Below are 15,604 nucleotides of genomic sequence, written 5' to 3' on the forward strand. Positions count from 1 at the left end.
ATGAGTCTAAAAATAGATTTCATGACATTCATGGTACTTGGAAATGGTGCTTCTTGACACGAATTTTACGGGGACGGATTCCGTGAAACAAACATTATTGTCAGCATTATTTCATGCTTTTGTTGTCGGATCTTCGTGCATTTAGCTGGCCTACCCTACGTCGCACGTAAGTTAAGGTGTCGAGTAAAAACACAAACAAAGGCTCCTAAAGAAAACATGAAAAAAACCCACGTGCATACGTCGATGCTGCGTCTGTAGCTGTACTTTGACTGTGTGCAAAAAGTGTGTACAGTCTGCACGCAAGTCTGTGCGTATGGCTGGCTGTGCATGAATGATTTCACTTCCATGTCTTACGCTCGGTTGTGTCAAGTGTAAGTACCTTGTGCAGTGATGTAATTTTGCCCAACTCGTGCTGCTACAGGCTGGGGGGGGGGGGGGGGGGGCTCCGTATGGCGTATGTATATGTGGTGTATGATTATGAATGATGTGGTGGAGAAGATCAATCATCAAGAAAGTTTATTCATCGTGTTTCCTTGTTTTAGCTGCAAAGAAACAGGCTGCTGAAAATACCCGATCATTCAAATTCAATCAACAAACAAAACGTCAAACAGGATATTTGGAATACGTAGGACGTCAAACAGGATTGACGTTTTGTTGCACGATATTGTATCGATCGCCACGTCATGAGCTGATTGTGCATTATATTGCCACTTTTTAATAGGGCAGGGCTCCGAGATAATGATACGACAGCGTTATGACACAACAGATGCCTGGGAGTGCCTGATGTTGAAAAGATTTTCAGTGACATTCCTATCGGATAATTTGCACAAGGTTTTAAAACGCATTATATATCTAAACAATGCTATTTGTTAGGACAGGAAACGATGTCTTTCATGCATCTGAAAACATTCTTGAGACGTACATGTTATGTTATGTTGCATGATTGTGGTATCAAATGAGAGATAGCCTATTAACCAACTATTTAGTTGTTTGCCTACATAAGATGTCTTAATGACTTGATATTACCCCAGTGACCTCGGGAAATGCCAACAGAGCCATACATGTATATTGATTTTGACGTCTGATGGAATCCACCGTTCTGCCAGACATCAAAAACCTGTACTACTTTCTGACCTGACAGTCCCTCAGGCCATTATGTCATGGAAGACATCAATCCATTTGCCTCGCGACATAAGCACCGCACCGGTGAAAACCAAAACAAGTCTGCTGTGAAAATGGTGACATCAGAATTACTTCCATCTGCGGTCTGGTTCACATTTAAAACGGCCATTTAAGTGTTGAGTTGGCCCAACACTTCCTGAACTTATATCCTATCATTATCGACGTGTGTAACCCTATTGGAGTTTCGTCGGAGGTATGGAGTCCACAGTAGGCTACTCTCCACCTATGTGGGCTCTTTTACTTGCCCTGGCACAGACACTTAAGTACAAGGGACCACAGGTTTATGTCCCATCTGACAGACTCAAATTATCCAGAAAGATAATCCTGTGTTCTCCTTGGGATCAAGCCCAGGCCCTATTGCATGTATTGCGTGGTAGTCAGCAGTGTTACTGTTACACAATGGGCTATGAAGCTCCTCTCAACTACTACTACAGCTCCTCTACTTTAAGTCACTCAGAACTCTAAAATTCCATTGGTTTCAGGAGTAAAAGGTACCGTCACCATGGCACAGTGGGACAAACTGTGTAACTTTCTACAGTGTCAGGAAAACAGCGAAGCACTATACAGTCAGCTGAACTCATTCTATGACAGTCAAGGATTCAGTGCCACTCTGCGAGAAGATTTTGCACTTTGGATTGAAAAACAGCAATGGTGAGTGCATATTCTGATCCGTACTTGTCTGCGGAGAAGAGGCTAGGGATTCATTGAACAACCAAGGCAGTTTATTCGTATTCCCTTAAAGTACTTCCTTGGTGAACTGCCCCAAAAGGAAGGAATTGTGATAGCTGGACAAATGGCAAATGGTTGTTAGTGTAACGGCCTTAGTGGAGAGGTTCTAATCTACTTCCTTAAAGACTGTTGTTTATCATTTATATTGCTATGTAATTTTGTCGCTATATCCTCAAAAGCTTTATTTACATTCATGATCAGTGTTCTCCACTGGGTTTTCTCAAGGTAGGGTGATACCCTTAATTTGCATGATGTTTTACCAGTGTTCAATTTAAGGTAGGGTGGCCCTATAGGAACCCTCTACATAGTTCTAGAGCAAGGTAGGGTGGCTCTTCCAAGGTAGGGTGGTAAGCTGCCAAGGTAGGGTGGGCCACCCTGACAAATAGCCTTGTGGAGAACACTGATGATCTGGCTGATATGACGATGATAATCATTTGACCTAGAAGACATTGTAAGTGATGCTTGCCCCAGGTTCCGAAACCAGCTGGGTCTAGGAACTGGACTGTTTTCTTCCCATGCATTATTTGATTGTCGCAATAAATGAGAACAGTGCATTACTTCCTGCTTGAATTGTACAAGTAATCCTGGCAAACAGCTGATGAAACTAGTGTCTGTTTGTTTCAACCTAAGTTGGGCAGTTTTGACTGTTGATCCCTGTATAAAATCTACATCCTGGTCTGTTCGCAATATACTAAAAAAAACATGAGGAAGTATTCAATTTATAGGAAGTTTGACCCAAAATTATGATTATTGATAATGGTTATTTATAATGGTTGTTTTGTTCCTATACGTGGAACTCATTCTCGGATCCTAGAGATTCTAGGAAGGGCAGGCTCCCCTTATTAAAGTAGTCTTGTGGCTCTAGCTGTTTCAGTCCATTTGCAAGCTAGAGGCAGTAGTTGCATGATGACAGGTCATTTGCTAGTTATCTAGTTATCTAGTTATCTAGTTATCTAGTTATCTAGATATCTTTTTTTGATTTTAAGGAGTCTGCCAGGTATGTAATGGTATCTAAACTCTTTTCCCCTCTCGTGCTATTTCTATTTTCTTCCATGGCAATTTGCCATCCCTAACTGTTCATCTCTAGGCTGATTGCCCCCCCCCCCCTCAATTTTAATGGCCTTTATTTTTTCTTCTGTTTCCAGGGATTCTCCTGAAATTGCCTATTCACCCAATGACATTCTTCAGAGCTTTCTGGACGAAATCAATAGATTCATTCCTGGAAAACATGTGCCATTCGTGAAGAAACAGGAGTATCGGAAATTTCTCAAATCATTAGAGGTTTGTTTTCAATCTTACTTGTTTCCTCGCATCTGATGTGAAAAGTTTTTTTCGTGCCTTGGCAATTTCAGTGCCAGTGTTTCAATCCCTTCATCACTATTTGGCATTTTAAGGTAGAGGTTTTAGAGTGGGATAAGATAAACAGCTTGAAGAGAGTTTTTTGCATGAAAAATCCAACATGGATCTTTGCCAGATGCTGAAAGTGATGGGCTGCTAGAGGTCTAGGTCAACAAGCGCCTGTGTCACATGTCTATATGAATAGATTTGATGACAAAAGTCAAGTTCATAAATGTTCTATTTATTTTGATTAGAAAATACGCGGAACTTCCTTTGGCCTTTGGTCACTGACATAGCTCTCCTGAGGAGTTCACTGATTTTGGTTCAGAACTGGTCACATTAATTCAATTTGACCGCTGAGATGAGGATACAATCCTTTCAATGGCACTATTCGTGAGCCCCAAGACAGCATCTCGCGGCAAGACAAGCAGCAAGAGTCTTACTGAAAGTGCACTGACTCCTTCAGAAATGGCTTCGCAGAGTAGGCTCATTCACATAACTTATATGAGAATCTGCAGTATGGAGTTGAAGACCCAACTCTGGCTCATGTGCTTCAGACCTGCTCACTAATGAAGAAATAGAAATGAATATTTGCGAAAAGACACTTAACCTTTGGTCACAAAGTTCTGGGGCTCTTTGACGGACTTCATTACTGTAAACAGACTGACTAGTGTGCATCTTAAACATTCTAAACACTGAAAAAGAAGGCGTCAGTCCCAAGGGTGTTCTTATGGGATGAGAAGTTTTCTGTAATTTGACATAAATTTTGTCTTTTTCAGAATGCTTATGGTTCAGATCCTGGCAAGTTTATAGAAGTCATGAAGAGGTGCCTGAAGACTGAGGATGACATCCTAAAAACAAATTCATTGGTAGAGGAACAGCCGATGCGCCTTAGCCCCGACGTCTACTTGCGCCAGAGAATTAAGGCGATCAATGATAATACAAAAGTAGGTATTTGTGTGACTGATGGTCTTTTCTCCCTTAAAAATACCCTCAGAAGAATCCCCACAGTACTTAATTGTGGTGTTGTTCACCAGTATTACATCCGCCTTTTAAATTTCAGGAGGTGGACTGGGCGATTAATAACCTGGACATACTCAGACTGAGCGTAACTTCTAACTCAAACAAAAAGCGAGAGTACGAGAAAACGCTCGTGTCAATGCGGAGCGATTCTGAGCAGAAGCGTGAGGTAGCAACAACAATTGATCAACTGCGAAAGAACATTGAAAAAGAAACGGTTGATTTGACACAGAAATATGCAGTAAGTTGAAGTATTTTACTATTATTTAAAGTTGGTTTTCAATTTGAATGATTTGAATGCCGTCTGTGCACTACTGGAATTCTGCTTGAACACCTGATGGAAGACGACATTATTGTAATCGCAAAATCCTACTTGCTTTTCTTTGTCTTCATATATGGTGTAGAACCTGGCAAGTTCGTGAAAGTCTTGGAAGAGATGTCTGAAGGCTTTGAGCATAGAATGCGCAGCACGCCGGAGACATTCAGGCCACGTAGAATTTAATCATCTCCTCTTGATTTCTGGTCATGTTGGCTACATACTGAAACGAGAAATAGACCACAGATTTCACACTTTGGAGATGCGTACCACTCTACGGATCACCGATAGTATAGGGGAAACACGTAGAATAGTTTTAAGATAATCATGTTGCATCTGCAGGACATTCAGCAGAAGGAGAAGCTGATGATCCAAGATGTTGGGGACATTGCCACGGAAATGATCGATGAGCATCTGAATCGTTGGAAAGTCTTCCAGAAGTACCCGCCTCTGAAAGATGCACCAAACGCTATGAAGACGATTTCGCTCGACAGCTTTGTCAACTTGTAAGTTTGAAGACAGTTTACCGGGAAGTTATGCGTAGTTTTGCAACTAAGTTTTGCACTAAGCACCCTAGCTGACCAAAGCGACAACCTTTTCAGCACCCCCCGACAACTGCTTCTAATGCAGTTAATGAGTCAGTTCCTTCATCACCCTGAAGATGGAGTTGTGTCGATTTAACAATAAAGCCCTAAGAGAACTAATAAGCGACTAGGTGGGGGTATTTTTTGCCCAAAAAAGTGACGTAATCTATGTCAGATGGCCCGGAAAGTGTTAAAAGGTTTACATACGTGATGGCCAGTTCGTGCCATTGTGCCTCTTGGCAGTTTCATTGAGTTTTAGTCATTGTTCAGCTCAGCAGGTGGCGCTATGTGAAAAATGACTTTTTCCTTTATATTTTGGCAGGTTTGGTGAGATATTTGAGCTCCTGATCCTAATGAAGCAGCAGTTGAATCGCTACTACCAGCAGGCTGAATACTCTTTCACATGTAGCCTTAACATCATGAATTCGGAGGAAGAGAAACAGCAGTTTATCTCGTGTATTCAAGAATTCATCAATGAAATTAATGGAATCATCAAGAAACTGTTCAACAAGTAAGCGTTACTTATGAGTACTATTAGAGAGGTTAAGATTGTCGCCACAGCCTCATTAGAGAGGTTCCAAGGATGCATAATAACTTTATTGGAGAGGTTAAAAAAGAATTCAAGATCAAATCAATCCGCAGAGCATATGATGTCATCAAGAACTGGTTCAATTAGCACAATGATTACTATCATATTTAGACGTGTGGAAGGAATCATTGGAGAAAGTGTGTTATGATTTTAGTAGGGAGGTTTAGAATCCGTACATAACACGATACAATACAATATAAAATATTCATATGGCGGCTTTCCAGGTGGCCTACTCAAAGTGCCCTTCTCTTTGCAAGGATGTCCTTGATAGAGGGGTTCTGCTGTGTGTTGTTGTTGTATTGTTAGTGTGGTACATGGTGCTGTGGTTTTATTAGAGGTGTTTCATAAGTTAAAAATATGGTTCACTTTCAGTTGTATTGTGATCGAAGAACAGCCTCCACAGATCATCAAGGTCGAGACCAAGTCTGGGAAAAGTCGTGAGCTGCGAATTCTGCTAAGGTAGGTCTTGAGCCAAACATAAAAGGGCCCATAGTAGCTAATGGCTACCCACTCAGAAGTTTCTAGGCCTTTCTGAATGCTCACTGTGGTTGCAGTGATAAATAAATGCTCTCAACAACTTCCTTTTTAAAGGTGTGTGAAGTTTTTAAGCTCCTGACAATTGCTTTGTAATTGTAAATTTCCAGATGTCTCCTAAGCAGCACTTACCTCCACTTCGGTGAGGTGATCACAGAGTTTAGGAACGAGCAGGAGCTGAATCCGTTCTTGACATCTACAAATAAGAAAGCTACAAGGGCGACTATCAATGGCGGTGTTGGAAAATTCACAACCGCTAACAGAATGCATAGTCTGCTCTTCGAAAAGTTGCGCGTGGAGAACTTTCGGCGGACCGGAAATGACGAGATTGTGACTGAACAGAAATACGGATTACGTTTCTGCGTTGATATCAAGCTGAGTCAGATGACTGTCCCAATTAAGGTACGGATTCTACTCTTTTGAAAGTGTTTGAAAAAAGGGTCCTTGAATAAGCATATGTAACTCTTGAGGGTCCTAAGAGGGAAAAATAGTGCCTTTCTTGACGGCCCTGCTGTGCGCGAGTTACTTTAATCTTCCTCCACTCAAGCATTGCCTAAAACAGACGGAATGTAATGGAGAAGTTGGGTCCCATGTACTCCGTAACTTTAGCGAGGCCACATAATACAATTTTAGAAATTGCCAACATTTGTATTCCCCATGCACCACCCCCAGTCTACAGAAATTGGCATTATGGAAGCCTTTCTGTTGTGAGTACATGTATATCGGTTGAAGACAGTTTGTCTGAGTGTTGATTCAGAAATGACTGTACACAAGATGACTGTAGAGATTTGTCTACAGGAATTGTATGACCTCTAAGCGGTATATATTGCTGTTGTGAGTTGTCTGCAATCACGTTATTCGTCGAGCCTGAGATATCATATTTCATCTACCTTCAGATCATATCGTTACCTATCATTGTGTGCTGCCACACATCACAAGAGTGCAGCGCCCAGGCCTCGATTCTCTGGTACAATGCTTTCTCAACCATGGTAAGCTCTCAGCCAGTTACAACAAGCGTTCTACTGTTTCTTTCCATGTCAACTGTGCAAACACCTCTCTTGCAACTCCGGCGCTCTCTGCATCCAACATCCATCCAGCATGTCCGGCATCGTCCCCTTCGTCGTTTGCCTCTAACGCCTTCCGGTTGCCAGCTTGTCACAATCTTCGGAAGTCTTGCTGGCTCCATTCCTATGAGAGACTACATGTATTAACGGTACTTGTACAGTAATGATAACCATTTTGATTCAGGATGCCAAGCCATTTGAGGTTGAGCGCAGTGTCCCGTGGGATCAGTTCAAGCAGATCTTGGACTTGGAGCTGCAGTCGAAGATGTCCCACGAGGGCAGGCACGGACGAGGATTCTCTGAGGAAAACTTTGACTGTATCCGAGAGATGTTGGGAGTAGGTAAGGATAAGGTGGTGGGGTTACCTGGTGGTATTCATACAGTGGTACTTGGTGTTACTTGGTACTACTTGTTGGTACTTGGTTTTAGGTGATAGTACATGGGAGGGATGGTCCCCTGTGATCTGCCGGGCAGATCTTGGACATGAAGTGGCTGGGTAAACAGCCAAGGCCACCAATGAGTAAAGTCTTGGGTCCAAGCGGCCTTCTCGCCAGGTAGTGCTTGGTGGTAGGTGATAGTGCATTGGAGGGGAGGCCCCTGTGATCTGCCGGGCGGGAGGGATGGTCCCCTGTGATCTGCCAGGCAGATCTTGGACATGAAGTAGCTGGATAAACAGCCAAGGCCACCAGCTTGTTCAATTCAGGGTACAAGCGACCTTCTCTCCAGGGGCCTTGCATTAGAGATAGGAGTTTGGCAGTAGAGTGTGTCTCATAAGTTTGGGAGTTAGTTGGTCATGTTTTAGTGGTTGCATTGTGGTATATCTCCGTCACCATGGCACCAAATAAACAAAAAGCCCTGAATTGCTTTATCTTCACTAAAAACCTTTTCCTCATTTACAGATCCAAACGATGACTCAGCTTCTGTTTCATGGGAAAAGTTTAACAAGGTATGGGATTCCCATAAAGTCTAGCCAACTGGGTCTTTAAGGCATTAGCAAGTCGATATCAGAGCTATCTTTTACAAGCAAAAATATTGACGATTGGTCTCTTTTAAATAATTTTGTGGTTCTGAAAAGAACCGTTTTTGAGACAGGGTCTTTGTTGTTCATCTCACTCATCAGTGTCGTAGAACTCATCTTCTGTGCTGGACCCCTCGATGTTGTACAGTTTCTCTGTCATTTCTGCGACTTCCTCAGCCTTGAGGTTGGTGTATGTACGATAGGCTCTCCTCACACCCTCCAAGGTCACGATTTGGATCTTCAGGTTGTAGCGGGAGGCTCGCCGTCCGTTGGAAGTCGCCACCTGGAATCGCTTCTGTAGATCTTGTAGTTTTCTGTCGATGAGGAGGACTTGCTCACAGGCCTTGTACATCTTTCGTTCGGTGTCTTGGAGTTGGAAGAGAATCTCCAGGTTGGCTTCCATCGCTTCCATTCTTGAAGATAACTGAGAACAAAAATATACAAGCGAAATATGTTACAGGGGTAGTCTGTATTTTATGATCACTGTGGTGGTAGGGTTGGTTGTGAGGTTGCATTTTCAGCCCTGTGTTTTATATCCCACTTCAAGTAGGGTAGAGTTCTCAGTCAAATAATGACATATTCCTAAAAAGTTACTAAAATTAGACACCCCAATTCACGCACTTGTCAATACGTGTTATTATGGAACTTTTATCTATAAATCATCGATATGAATTTGTGTGATTATGTTCAACTTATCACTAATTAAGATAAAATTAGAAGTTTTTTCCTTGATACAAATTAACATGGTAGATCGCTTATATGATACGAGAGCCATTTTAAGCTGAGGTGATTAGCTGCTAATTAATTCATTAACAATAGCTCCAATAAAACATGGGATGCTTAATTAGGGTGATGTTCACTCATTTGACAGAATAAGCATCAAGGTCATTGTATGTCCGTTAATTACCTCATCTTAAGTGGCAGTCAAATCACATAAGGCATCAAACATCTGCTAATTACCAATTTACAATTGATATTAATTACCTTGATTAGTGATTTTAGGGAATACTTGAAGTGGGTTAGTATTTTAATGTTGATGATTTGATGATTGAAATTTCCATAATAACAAGTTGACAAGTTGGTGATTTGGTGTCGTTATTTTTGACTGAAAAGTCTATCTGTCTTTGAGTTTGATTCTATTCTATACGTGAACTTGAAAGCATAAATATTTCAAATTCGAAGCATTAACAGCTAACGTGATATTTAATCTATCACCAATTGAAAATGAGAAAATTGGCCAACTTTTAGCTTAGATTACACAGTTTACAGTAGATCATTTATTGCTCATTGATTACAGGACCTGCTTCCTCCAAAGAATAAGTTCTCATTCTGGAAATGGTTCCTGGCGACGATCAACCTCATCAATCATCATTTCCGCAATGTTTGGAATGATGGGTAAGACATTTTAAATTGGGCAGAATTTGACCAAATAGCATGAACTGAAGCTGTTTATTTCAGGAAGGCCTTCTGTGAAGTACTTTTTGAACTGTTGCCTCTAGCACATCCCGCCACTATTGAGGAAAACTTCTTTGAATTTGACCATAAAAGTCAACAGCGCTGATGGCCATCAGTTCTTTTCAACCTCTGATCTGCCCCTGCACTCATCAATTCTTGCTGGTATATTTATACATATACTAGTCGTACTAGTTTCAAAATGAGTGGTGAAATACAGCATATCTCTCCCTCGGCTGAAAAAATCACTCAAGAAAGCTTCTAAATTCAGGTGAAAAACTTTCTTGTGTAACTGTCAGCCCACCTATTCATTGAAACATTTCATTTCTACTCCAGATTGGTCCATGGCTACCTGAGTAAGGAACAGGCAGCGGACATGTTGACCAACTGTCAGCCCGGGACCTTTGCACTGAGGTTCAGCTCATCTTACATCGACGCGAGGTCCATCCCGTCCGCTGGGTTGTCTGTGGTCCTCGTGGTGAAGAAGGAGGACGGAATTGGTATGTTACTTCTTTGGATTAGTCCTTACAGAATCAGTGTCTTCATCTTCTAAAATAGTGTCTAGCTTCTATAGATTGAGGATTATGCAGTTTGCAATAGTATTATGCAGTTTGCAATTACCTTAAGTTTCCAACGAATTAAAAGCATGTGAGCGTAAATGGTATACATGACCAAAAGTGGAACCAAGTAGTTACTCGGCCGGGCATCAAACCCACAACCTCTTGATCATAAGGCCCACTTCCACTGCGCTACCGCTGTCATCGTTGATATGAAATAAATTCTAGAGCTCGGATTCCTTTCTCCATTCAGGTAACGATATCATCAACTGTCAGCCGTTCACGAGCCAGAAGCACTTTAGCCATTTTAAGGAGGAGAACTTTGGCACGATGCTACACGGGTTTCTGGTCAATGATGAGCACTCTCTCCGCTTCCTTTATCCTGATAAACCTATCGAGCAGGAATTCGCAAAGTATTACCAGCCTGAAGGTAAGCTTAGTGTCCCATTTTAATAGTTTTCTGATCCAAAAGGTCTTTATATTGTCATGGTTAAGGTCACATTTGAAGTTCAAAGGGTTGTATAGTCACTCCTAAAGGATGCGAAATTGTCATAGTTAGTGTTATACTTCACCCTGACTGAGGACTGATATTGTCAAGTAAAGTCACCGACTATTCCTTTCTCCTTCAGATGAAGACTATAACGGCGATGAGTACAACCCTATCCAGATCTCGTTCAAGGCGAAAGGCAACCAGAGGAATGTGATGATGCGGTAAGTCACACGACAAATGGGGCAGCGGAAGAGAGTCTGCCACATGATCAAGACGTCATGGGTTCGACTCTCAGCCGAGTCACTGCTTGGTTCCCATACTGGTCGAGTTCAAGTGAGTGCCTTCTTGGTTGCTCCATGAAACCCCTGATTGATTTCTGCGGAGACTGGGGTAATAATAAGGTATCCCAAAAGCGCTCTGAATAGGAACATTGTATTAATAATATTATATGCGAATGTCCGGCTGACAGCATTCTCAGAAACACAGGTCACCAGAAAGATTCCTTCTCTTCCTCCATGGCTCCGATTCATCCTGATTGCCCCGGCCCCCTGTTTGGTGGATCATTGCCATGTGGTCCTTGGTTTGCCAGGACGCTGTTTGCCTGTTTTGTTTCCTAGAAATACCTTCTCAGCCAACAGTTTCTTTCATAGAGTCATGGATGGGCCCATTGATGGATCTAGGATGATTATAACAAATTTCCTTTCAAACTCTGATTGCATCTTAGATTCTATGATGTGCCATATTCTATGATGTGCCATCATCGTTCCCATGGCTGACCGATCCAGGGTAGATATATGTGTGTTGGAAGGGTTAACAGAAGGGTTAAAAATAGCGTATGCAAGTTGTTTTATGGTCGGATGAGGGGAGAGGGGTCAAACCCAATCCTCACATGGTTCGGATTGTGAGATGTTGATATTTATGGACAATCCCTTATGAAAAGATTATTGTTAAAAATATCACCCATTCTTTTTCTAGCAATACACACCGCCTTAACTCTGCAAGCGACGCAGGCTCAGTGTGCAGTCCTGCCCCTAGTCAGCAGAGCAACCACATGGAGTTCGATTCAAACGGGCCTCTTAGCCCACCGTTTTACCCCCTGAGTCCTCAGTCCACTGTCGGTGACGTTGGCATGAACCAGATGGGCCGGATCATGGGCCAAAAAGGCAATCCCACAGAGGAAGTGACCCAGTTGTTACAGCGGTGAGTTGAGAATTTTCAACCTGTCGCGAACTGATAAGATTTGTAATTTTGAATTGAGAGGAGTGGTCAAGTTACGAGCAGTTGAAATAAATTTCTGCTTACTGATGTCAATAGATCTGGTTTCGAAGCAACTATTCTGCATTTCTCGGTAACAACCATGATTTGCGAAAAATATATTTTTACCAGAAAAGTTTAAAGGAATTTGGTAATCTGCCGATTAAATTTTTGGCACAAATACTTTTGTTGTTTTACATTACTGTGTATTTACTCCTCGTGGTTACTTTTCAGATTGAACAGCCAACCTCTTGGCCATTTATCGGTCGGGAACAACCAGAACAATTCCGCAAACAACTTCTCCACGTTCGATCATCAATGGGCTGTCCCAGAATCTGTTGGGGAGATAACCGTGGAGACCAGACTCAATGAAAAGTGAGTAGAGTGATCTTATTGTCTGCTTGTGGGTTCGTGATGGACCAGTCAGCCTCCGGTTGAGTCTTCGAACCCTGATGTCTGATCCTTTAAATGTTTGTGGAGAAGATCTTTTTCAAAAGGTTTGTGGTGAAATTTAGCTGTTTGAGACCTCTGGTCTGAAGTGCTCTACAAACAACGGATATTTTTGCAGTGACCTGCGATAAGAAACATTGCAAAGCCCTTTTGTGAAATCTGAGTAGATCAGTTTCTTCCATCCTCTCCTCGTGTCATTTGGGCTCATCTTCTGTGTGACATGCCCCTGGTTTTGCTTGGTGACAGTTGAGGTCAAATTCATGGTACTCTCAGCAGCCTTATTCCAATGACCCTCCCATTATAAGGAGTTTAAACGCCAAATGCACAGTTATGACTTGGTACAATGAATCATTGCAGATAATCATGAATGCGTCTTTGAAAGAAAAGAGTGCTGTTTTATCGAGTTGCGATTGAGGTCCCTGCATGCATTCAGAAACAGAAGATGGGCAGGACCTGGACTTGCTTCCGACTGCCCAGAGTTCAGAAAGCTGACGTTTCTCTGGTGTGATTACTGTAGTCATCAAATGATTTCATTAACTGATAACTATGATAATGTGTACTGTCAAAAACTCATTACTTCAACCTTTTGTTACCGTACAAAATAAACTGTAATCATCAATGAATGCATGCATGTGTACATAACTGTAATCACCAAATTAATGTATGTGTACATAATTGTAATCATCAAATGATTATTTCATGTGTGCATGACTGTAATCGTCTAACGATTATGCCGCGTGTACATTGCATTAAATTGTAATCACCAAATGATTATTGAGTTCTCTGTTTTACAGTACTGGTGGTGGTACATCGTCCTTGAATTACGAGGAACTATTCAGTTCACTCATCAACAATGGGTCCAACTAATGATTTGCACTGTGGAACATTTCCGGTGATGTCATTTTCGGCCGTCAACCAGCTGTAAAACCACTCTTGTGCATGTTGGTCAGCTAAGCTGTGATGAAAGCCAAGTAATTATCAAATGTTACGATTAAAAAATGAAATCCTTGCATTTGTTTGAGGCTGGTAGAATACATGTGTTTGGCTGTTGGGGCAAAAATGATTTAAAATATTGGAAAAATCCCAATGGGGCCATTGTTTGATTTGTCTTGAAGTCTTTTATTTACTTCTCTGAAAGTATTTTGCATTCACGGGTTAGAATTAAAACGTTTTTTAGTTTTCTGGATTGTCGGAAAATTTTAAATCTTTTGGAAAAAATCACTTGCAACCTTTTCACGGTGTTCAAACAACTAGGGCTATACTGCCTGGAAGTTAATTTAATCAAAATTGTTTAAATTCATGTGCTGTGGCAGCATATTTGGAGGTGTCCTGATAAAAGAGGTCAGGTTAATAGACATGATTGACAGGAACCAATTTGTTTCCATATTAGTATCAGAGATTTTATCCTGCTTGTGGAGTAAGGCGTCCACTGAATTTTCAACTCTGCCTTAATGTGTTTTGAGATGCTGTTAAAAGTTGCACCATCTGTGGAATTCAGGCGAACTGAATTCCATTGGATTTGGCAAGATTGGATTCTGTAAGCAGTAAGGGTCTAAAATATTAGCAGTTTGTGCGTAATGTAAACAAAGCTTAGAGAGATGAGGATGTGACTGGTGTGCCATTGGCGCGCAACTCTTGTGTACATTGCATGTAGCTGAGGCGAAGTAGGAAGGATTTCAATTGTGACTTAGACTGTAAATAAGAAATGATCATAATCATGTCGATCTATTATACATAAAAACTTAAGTTCAATATCTTGATCATGTCAGATCAATGATACTTTTTTGTTGATGAAATAGTTTGATTATATGTATGTGCTGGATACACTGTGCCATAACCAAGTTATATTTTTTAAGTTGAATGATTTTGTTTTTGTTTGTAGATCTTCTTGAAGGCCCAGTCTGTGGGCATGTTTGTATGTACTGTATTGACCACTCTGGTTAGTTGGTCACATGTCCTATGTACAGCAAATGGTTAACATAGCGCAGTGACTTAAACTGGGACAGGCATATGATTTTGGTGAATTTGTAAAATGACTGGGCCTTTGAAGGACAAGTTGTATAAAGATATACAGTGCCTACCTTTAATTAGTCAAGAGAAAATGAAATGTAAAAGTGTTATTCGAGTGTCAATGCAATATTTTGAGTTCTTTGTAGTGAACTTCTATGTGCTGGTTGTATAATTAATAAGCTTTTGTTATTGGCAAAAATAAATTGGTAGTCCACCCTCAATTACTGAAGTTCTTCAACTGAAGTTGACATAACCAGTGGTGTTTCCAAGGTTATTCCAGTGGACCTCCAGTAGGATTTCAAAAATGTTCTATGTTGTTAACCCAGTGGTAGGCAGTACTGATGCATGTGTGAAAGCCACTACCACTCAACATAACAAGTGTTATTTCCAAGGTTATTCCAGTGGACCTCCAGTGGGATTTCAAAAATGTTCTATGTTGTTAACCCAGTGGTAGGCAGTACTGATGCATCTGTGAAAGCCACTACCACTCAGCATAACCAGTGGTGTTTCCAAGGTTATTCCAGTGGACCTCCAGTGGGATTTCAAAAATGTTCTATGTTGTTAACCCAGTGGTAGGCAGTGCTGATGCATCTGTGAAAGCCACTACCACTCAACATAACCAGTGGTGTTTCCAAATTTCCAGTGAACCTCTAGTGGGATTTTAAATGGGTTCTCAAGAGATATGATTATGTTTTTGTAGTGTTCTCTGAGGTATGTGTTGTAAATTTGCATTGTTCCAAGTAGGAGTTGGGTTTTTTTTTCTGGGAGAGATTTATTTCAGTTATAATAAAGAGTACATTATATTATGAAATTAAATTGGTTTGGGTTGGTTCTTTAATTCCATTTCAGGGAAGGAAGAGGTTAATAAAAAGTGTAGGGGGTGGCTATGTGGTTTGTTTTGAAAAAAGCCTCCATAAAATTCGAAATTTTGTGATAAATTCTGAAATGTTTCTTGAAATAGGTAGATGAGGATGTTTCCCCTGAATCCGCGCATGACTTTCTGGAGTCCATTACTTC

The 15,604-nt window shown here is 41.2% G+C and overlaps 1 protein-coding gene across 3 annotated transcripts; it reads left to right on the forward strand.

The window, feature by feature from the left end:
• The first annotated feature begins 20 nt into the window (after nt 1-20).
• LOC135501300 (signal transducer and activator of transcription 5A-like) lies at nt 21-15,392 on the forward strand. Of its 3 annotated transcripts, none has more exons than XM_064793340.1 (19): nt 21-166; nt 1,665-1,833; nt 3,057-3,192; nt 4,029-4,196; nt 4,313-4,510; nt 4,928-5,091; nt 5,492-5,680; nt 6,131-6,217; nt 6,403-6,694; nt 7,189-7,281; nt 7,541-7,697; nt 8,256-8,302; nt 9,672-9,769; nt 10,163-10,326; nt 10,637-10,813; nt 11,013-11,094; nt 11,849-12,073; nt 12,362-12,502; nt 13,372-15,392. In XM_064793340.1, the coding sequence occupies exons 2-19, from the start codon at nt 1,685-1,687 to the stop codon at nt 13,442-13,444; spliced, it is 2,640 nt and encodes an 879-aa protein (XP_064649410.1). In that variant the 5' UTR covers nt 21-166; nt 1,665-1,684; the 3' UTR covers nt 13,445-15,392. The 3 variants fall into 3 exon arrangements, with proteins under 3 accessions (XP_064649410.1, XP_064649412.1, XP_064649411.1); XM_064793342.1 differs by lacking the exon at nt 13,372-15,392 and adding an exon at nt 12,935-13,364; XM_064793341.1 differs by lacking the exon at nt 21-166 and adding an exon at nt 251-371.
• The last annotated feature ends 212 nt before the right edge of the window (nt 15,393-15,604 follow it).

This window comes from Lineus longissimus, chromosome 17 (assembly GCF_910592395.1).
Source record: "Lineus longissimus chromosome 17, tnLinLong1.2, whole genome shotgun sequence".
Taxonomy (NCBI): domain Eukaryota; kingdom Metazoa; phylum Nemertea; class Pilidiophora; order Heteronemertea; family Lineidae; genus Lineus; species Lineus longissimus.

Excerpts from the sequence above, each read along its gene's own strand:
- LOC135501300 (XM_064793340.1), top strand. The coding sequence starts at position 1,685 with ATGGCACAGTGGGACAAACTGTGTAACTTTCTACAGTGTCAGGAAAAC. Across the intron at positions 4,511-4,927 it reads ATTTGACACAGAAATATGCA|GACATTCAGCAGAAGGAGAA; the intron begins GTAAGTTGAAGT and ends TTGCATCTGCAG. Across the intron at positions 7,698-8,255 it reads CCGAGAGATGTTGGGAGTAG|ATCCAAACGATGACTCAGCT; the intron begins GTAAGGATAAGG and ends CCTCATTTACAG.